This window comes from Jaculus jaculus, chromosome 5 (genome assembly GCF_020740685.1).
Source record: "Jaculus jaculus isolate mJacJac1 chromosome 5, mJacJac1.mat.Y.cur, whole genome shotgun sequence".
In the NCBI taxonomy this organism is placed as follows: domain Eukaryota; kingdom Metazoa; phylum Chordata; class Mammalia; order Rodentia; family Dipodidae; genus Jaculus; species Jaculus jaculus.
Genome location: NC_059106.1, coordinates 128282097 through 128289820, shown reverse-complemented (window position 1 = coordinate 128289820; position 7724 = coordinate 128282097). Strand labels below are relative to the sequence as shown.

The following is a 7724-nucleotide window of genomic DNA, read 5'->3' as shown; positions in this document are numbered from 1 at the left end:
CAATTCATCCTTTTACCACCACCTTCTCTCCTTCAACCTCGCCACCCCATCTCTGCTTAAGCCTTTCTTTCCCACTATTATCCCCTCAACTTTCATGCACCATGTATTTATTCTAAAGCTGCTAACCTTACTTGGTCCACAGCCTACACAACCTCATTGTTAATTATTTTCTTACATATGTATAGCTCTCTGACCAGACCACCATGCTTACTTTCTGGAAGGAACTATGTTTTACTCTTTTTAAATATCCCCTTTGGTGGTTTGAATGTAAAATCTTCCCCCCATAGACTCATAAATTTGAATACTTAATCCCCAGGTAATGGCACTGTTTAAGAAGGTTGTGGTACTTGTAGGAGGTGGTGTTTGCTAGAGGGAGTGTGTCACTAGGGGGGCAGGCTTTGAGGCATTCCAGCCCAGCCACACTTACTGTTCTCGTCTCTCTCTCTCTCTCTCTCTCTCTCTCTCTCTCTCTCTCTCTCCTCCACATTGATGTGACAATATGACACTGGTTTCCTTTTTCCTGTTATGTTTTCATGACACAATGGACTCTATCTTCTGGAACTATAGGCCAAGCCAAAATAAACCCTGTCCTGCCCTAAGCTGTTTCTGGTTGGGCATTTTGTCTCAGCAACAGATACAGCCCCAGACTATTCATGGAAGTGATTCAAACCTGTTTATTGATGATGATTTTGACATGGGGAGAGTTTGATAATGATGGTACACATACATATGACTTTAGCTGCTTCTTTTTCCAGTAAATCACAAAAGAAGAGGGAATAAGCAGAGCTTAGATATCTTCCAAGAAGTTTAAAAACCCTTTGATTATAAAACTAAATATAAACTTCATGAAAACAAATGAAAATATTTAGTTTCTATTAGCAGTCATTTATTCCTTTTCTGAAGATTCCTTATTCATTGGATAATGCAACAGTGTTGTTTTGCATGGCAAGGTCAATGTTTTGGGGAATTAAAACTTTATGTTATTAGAGAATTTAATTTAAAATAGTAAATTTATTTCATAAGTCCTAAGTCAGAAAATATACTACCATCTATGATTATATTAAATAATACAAGTTAACAAATAAAGATAAAACTAATTCTCCCTCCCACAAGGTCCTTCCTTAACTTTGCCTTTCACTAAGTTTCATTAACATAAATACTTTCATGGGTCAGGTATGTAATATGAATAAGTAATACAGGAATGTGTGTTGTGTAATGCCATATTAAATTATACTGTTTCAGCATCACATAATTTGCATAGTTATGTTCTGGGAAAATTCTTTCTTAGTGTTTGAGAAATGTCTGACCCTTTAAGTATTTTGTTGTCACTTTTACATAGGTAGCTGTTCCCTTTCTTCTTTGTTTTGTTAATAAAAATAAAGCCACAGTTATGGCAAATGATATGCTCAACTTTAGGAAGGAGTCTTATGAGAGAAGACACTGACAATGAAGGATAGAATCACTATGTGGCTCCTGGTTCCAAAATGCTCTTTGTATGTAAGAATAGTAGCTTAATGTTTACAAGTTTCCTATCATTTTAAGAGTGACTAGTTTTTATTGTAATTTTTTTCTTCTGTTTAATCTCAGCAACAAGTCCAATACTATTTTTTTAGTATTGGATAAGCCAACACTATGTAACCAAACAAAACAAATTTATGGCCTGAGTTTGGACTAGTGGTGGCAGTTTGACTTAATAGTTTGTCAGTTTTTTTCTATGTAATATCACAGATAGATGTTTGCCAACTTACAATTGGTTTACTTCTTGTAAAGCATCATAATTTGAAAATATCAAGTGAAAATATGCTTAATACAGCTAATCCACAAAATATCATAGCTTACTCGATCTTACCTTAAACAGCCCCAAAGCACTAACATTGGCCTACAGTAGGCAAAAGCATATGATACATATCAAGTGTTGAATAACACATGTAATTATTGAATATTATACTGAAAGTAGAAGCAGACTGGTCATAACAGGAACTTGGCTTCTACTGAATGCATATTTTGGCACCATTGTGAAGTAAAAAAAATCTAAAATATGGTTGCGAATATGGCAAACATAAACATCACAGTTCAAATTCCTAACATCCATATCAATGCTGGATGGAAGTAGCAGCCAATGGCCCATACTCCCACACTCAGGAGGCAAAGACAGAGGATCCCTAGGGCAAACTGGCTAGCCGAATTGACAAGCCCTGCCTTAGTAAATAAAGTAGAAAGAGCGAGGAAAGACTCCTGATGTCAATTTTTGATCTCCACACATGTACCCTCCCACAAACACTTTTGCACACACATATGCACATAAACACAAAAAAATGTAAAAATATTCAAGCCATTGCAAATTGGGACCATCTGTACCAGAGATCCTTCCTCATTAGTGCATAAAGAAATAAATCATTTCTAGGTCTAAGCCTAGAAGTGGAATTGTGAAACAAGGCCTTTATAAAATGTAAAGATAACCCACTTATGAAAAGGGCTGTTATTTGGTTCCTCTCTGTTTTCCCTCCCAAAATAATTGGGAAGTCACAATAACAAACATATTTTTCTGTGCAGCCCTACTGAAAGAGCTGTTTGTATTGGTCACCATAGCAAGTTCCTACCTGAGACTGCCATTGAAACAGTCACCACAATAAATAAATTACTAGAGCCCTACAATTGAAGAGTTTACTATCAAGCAACTGGTTTATGCTTACTGATCCTCATTTGATTCCATCAATTAAGAGGAAAATATTTTATTTTAGTTTAGTTTATTGCATATGTGAATGGAAGATGATGATTTTCCCTTGAAGTGAAGATGGGGCACAAAACTCTTTGGTTAAAGTCCCTGCTATTGCTACAAACTGGCTTCATAATATTTCACAGGCCACATCCCTTTTATGTGTCCCAGTTTCTTTAAAAACTATGAAATGGGGCTGGAGTGATGGTTTAGCGGTTAAGCGCTTGCCTGTGAAGCCTAAGGACACCGGTTCGAGGCTCAATTCCCCAGGACCCACGTTAGCCAGATGCACAAGGGGAAGCACGCGTCAGGAGTTCGTTTGCAGTGGTTGGAGGCCCTGGTGTACCCATTCTCTCTCTCTCTCTCTCTCTCTCTCTCTCTCTCTCTCTCTCTCTCTCTCTCTCTCTGACTCTTTCTGTCACTCTCAAATAAATAAATAAAAATTAACAAAAAAATTAAAAAACTATGAAATGTTATGCAACTGATTGAAATTCCTAGTAAGATCTGGCTGAGACCTTATAACTCTGAAAAATATTTGATCAAATATTGACAAGGCCCCGCTCAACAAAATAATGAGATTAAAATGCAAATGAAAGCTGGTCAATGAACACAATCATACGTGCCTTCATAAACTACATGCGCTTATTCTAAACCTACAACCGGCTTAAATGTCCTGAGTTCCTTTCGGATCTGATCTGATACTCTAACGCATCTGGCTTCACCTCTCGCCTCCCAAGATTGTTCCAAGGATACGAAAGCGCTTTCAAACAAATTTATTAAACTGTCTGCTACCGGTAAACACGCATTAATCTGGATGTCATGCCCTCCACCAGGTTCAACTCGGGACCGCTCCAAGTCTTTAACGTGGGTAGGAAGGTCGTCTTCTGAATTCCAAACCGGAAATCGAGAGGACGTAAGAACGAGTCCCTCCCGAGTTCTGCGCGCATGCGCCAGCCCTCCTCGGCCCGTTTGTGCTGCGGGTCTGCGGGGAGGATGGGGTGGTGATTTCAGTGACGGACTGCGTACGGGTGCCTGGCGGGCTCTTGCGGAAGTCCATGCGCCATTGGGAGGGACTCAGGGCTGCTCGGTGCCCTTGTTGCCGAGGGCCTCTCCCTGGGTCAGTCCTGGAGTAAGAGTCGGACTGGGGCCGACACGAGGGCTTCCGCGTGGCGTCTCGGCGCCTGTGTGACCTCTCCACCCGCGGGATGTGGCGACTACGTCGGGCCGCCGTGGCCTGGTAAGTGGAGCCTCCGACCCGGCCCCGTTATTTCTCGTACTGGGCCTTCTAGAGCAGGGTTGACCCATTACTACTTCCAGAATGTGCACATGACCCTCGGGCCGAGGGCTTTTGGAGCATTGCGGGATATTTTTAAGCAGCGGGAGTAACATGAACACTAGGCTTACCTGCTGAGCTGCCTTCTCACGGGCCCCTCTCGAAGATTCTGGACGCCTCTGAGTCTTGACCCGTCATATCGCTGTTGTCCTTTTGCCCCTGCCCTTTTCAGCCTTGTGATCTTGCTGTGATCTCTGTTTTCTTGTTATTCTCTCTCTTCCTGGCCTGGCCTGGCCTGGCCTTGTCTGCGTGCCACTGTGCATTTCGTTTAGCTCTGGCTGTCTTGTCACCACCTCCACGCCGTAGGTGCACCTGCAGGTGGTGAGACACTCCTTGTGGATGGAGAGGCCTCTACCTGTTTGCCTCTGATTGGAGTCAGATACAGAGCAGTGACGTACATGCTGGTAGTGTTTTAAGATGCTCTTTTCGTAGCAGTTAACCCCCCCCCCCATGTTCAGTGAAAAAGACTTCCTTTTAAATACAAAGTGGTAAACGTGGCATCACCTTTCTAATCATACTGTCGTTGCACTGGCATGGTTTAATTATACGTAGAAAGTCATAGAAATCTTTTCTGTGGGTTGCTATATGGTCTTAATGATGTTAAGTTGGGCTGTATATAAAATTTGTTTTAACAGTCTTTGATAACCTCCAAGCTTAACACATTGTTGTAGGCATTTGCTTATTAAGAGGCAGTGTGTGTCAAGCAATATTGGAACATTTTAATTCTCTTGAATTAACTCTGCACCTATACACTGAGCTTGAATTTTATTTAGAACCTTTTAAATGGTGTAGATAACTTATAGTATTTATAAGGAACGGAATTTATTTGTTTTATCAAGTTACCTAGAATCCAAAGGCAGAATTGGATGAGATACATTATTATTTTTAATATAATGGAATTTTAATTTGGGGGTAAATCCACAGCCTTTTGATTGAAGTTAATTATTTACAACTTTTATGTCTCTACTTTTTATGGTCAAATATGGAGATGTTTAACTTTATTTTAGGAAAAAGGAAAGAGTGCAGAAAATAGCATACTCCTTTGGAGCAGTTAAGATATAGGAAAAACTATAAATTCAGTTTACAAATAAACTGACTTATATTTGGGACTGTTTGTTTATTCAGTTATATGCTGTTGGATTAAATTGCTTTTGAAGTTGTGGATTCCAGAGTCATGGCTTAAAAATATCTCATATCCATAGCACAGTTTAGCTACCAGAGGAAATGGGAATGTGGAAAGTCAGAAACCCCCAAGCTCTAGAACTTGACTTTTACTATAATTTTGTGTGACTCGTGAAAGAGTACAATTAATTTCTGTTCTTGAGATGGAAATGTAAACATTTTTGAAATACTAGATACATTCTCCTAGGCTAATGAACAGACCAGTGACTAACATTTTGCAGGTGCAATAAATATGTGTATAAAATAAATTAAAAAGGAGTTACATAGCAGGGGATTATATTTAGGTTGAAACGGATAGCAGGGGAGCATGAGCACCTGATTGGGGAGATCTACTTTGCATCACGCTTAATTTTTAGTTTTCGTTGTGTAAAGAATTATGATTTTGCTCTTCACAGAAACTTCTAGGATCATGATGGTGTCCAGACACAGGTCTCCTCTTTCATCACTTATTTGGCTTGGCTTTTAGTGGATTTTCCCTTAAAAAGATCATTTTCTTCAATCCTAGGAAATTTTCCTTGCTTACATCATTATGTTCTTCCTTTTATTAATCCTGTTCTTTTTCTTTCTGAACATCTTTTCAGAGAACATGAGACCTATACAATTGATTCTGTGTGGCCCTGAATTCTAAAACACAGTCTGCACCCTTTATCTATTAAAAAGCATGCATGTACCTCAGTGTTTGTATGCACATATATGTACCCCAATATGCTTATATGCACATGTATAATTTTATGGATGCACTTGTGTGCTAATTCACCACTTGTATTCGCCTATATTATTATTCTATAATCTTAAAAATACTGCCTCTGGCTCAGTACTCTTTTCTGAAATAACAATGGATCATTTTGTGTACAGATGGGATGCAGCCTGACCCTCATTTTTCCACTTTATAAGAAACATTTTATTTATTTGAAAGCAGAAAGAGAGAGAATGGGTGCACCAGGGCCTCCAAATGCTGCAAATGAATTCCCAACGCATGTTCCACTTTGGGCATCTTGCTTTACGTGGGTACTGGGGAATTAAACTTAGGTCATTAGGTTCTGCAGGCAAGTGCCTTAAGCACTGACCCATCCCTCCAGCCCCATTTTCCCACTTTTTGAAATCTGCATCACAGCTTTTCTAGTCTGTTTTCTACATTTTTTGTGTATTCTGTATCCGCTCTACTCTTGGAGACATGCTTAAGCCTGTAAACCTTGTAACCTTTTCTGACTGGTAGTTTTTTTTTTGTTTTTTTTTTCCATCATTACCATTGGGTTATATTTTCTTATAGTGAATAGTTTTAAGTAGAACCTTTACTGTTGAAGTAATTTCATTGAAAATACATTATAATTCCATACCCAAAGAAACCATATTTCTTTTTAAAATTTTAAATATTAAATCATTTATTTGTGTGTGTGTGTGTGTGTGTGCATGTGTGTGTACACATGCATGCATGTGTGTGTCTAACTGCTATTTTTAAACATTCTTTTTTGTTGTTTTTTAATTTATTTTTTAATTAACAATTTCCATAATTGTAAATATCCCATGGTAATTCCCTCCCTTCCCCCACTTTCCCCTTTGAAACTTCACTCTCCCTCATACCCCACCCCCTCTTAATCAGTCTCTTTTAATTTGATGTCATGATCTTTTTCTCCTATTATGATGGTCTTGTGTAGGTAGTGTCAGGCACTGTGAGGTCATGGATACTCAGGTCCTCTTGTGTCTGTTAAAGCACTATTTTTAAGCATTCTCTTATTTAGTGGTTGCAGTATTTTCAGGACTCCTGTGAACACCAGTAATGATTACATATCCGCTTTGTCCAATAATAATGTTGTTTAACTGGGTCCTTGTTCCAAGACTTGATAGCTTGGTACAAGAATCTGGTTATCCACTCACATATGAACATGAACGATTAATGACTGATGTCAGTACCGAGTTCACATTGCCCCTTCATGTGAGGGCTGATGGATCAACTATGTTGTAGGTGTCTTGATAATATCAACAAACAACCTTTGTGTTAGAGATTTTATGAAGTGAGCAGATGATCTGAGCATGTCATGGATGCAGATATATTTGGATTAGCTCCTTTCTGAAAAGTAGAAGTAACTTTTTGAAGGTTAAAAGGCTGTCCAGTTACCCATGTTCGTGAAATTTAGTAGTGCAAATTAGTATTGAGGTGACAGTAAACCCTACTAGGTGCTAGCCTTCGCCTGCTTTATCTCACCTGACTTATGCAGTTGAATTCTCCCAGAAACCTATGTTCATTCAACTATGCATTAAGTTTGTACCATTTGTGAGGCACTGCAGACCTTGAAATGCAATAAGCAAAATACGAAGGTCCTGACCAATATTACATTATGATCTTACACCATTGCATTATTGTGTAATATGATTTTTGAGTACGATGAAGGAAAAGTGTAGACAGCTAAGAACATAGCAGAGACGCAGCATCATGATGAAGGTCCAGAGAGGAGAGGAAATGCCAGAGGTGAAAAGTAAGAAAGATGAGTGTGG

General features: G+C 39.0%; 1 protein-coding gene across 4 annotated transcripts in view; it reads left to right on the top strand.

The window, feature by feature from the left end:
- The first annotated feature begins 3748 nt into the window (after positions 1-3748).
- Positions 3749-7724, top strand: part of Opa1 (OPA1 mitochondrial dynamin like GTPase) — a 79855-nt gene continuing 75879 nt past the window's right edge. For 3 of the 4 annotated variants that reach the window (XM_004654254.3, XM_004654250.2, XM_004654252.2), the window contains exon 1: positions 3750-3953. In XM_004654254.3, the coding sequence (XP_004654311.1) occupies positions 3922-3953 (32 nt within the window). In that variant the 5' untranslated portion in view covers positions 3750-3921. Of the gene's footprint in view, positions 3954-7724 lie in introns of all 4 variants that reach the window. The other variant, XM_004654249.2, reaches the window with a different exon arrangement.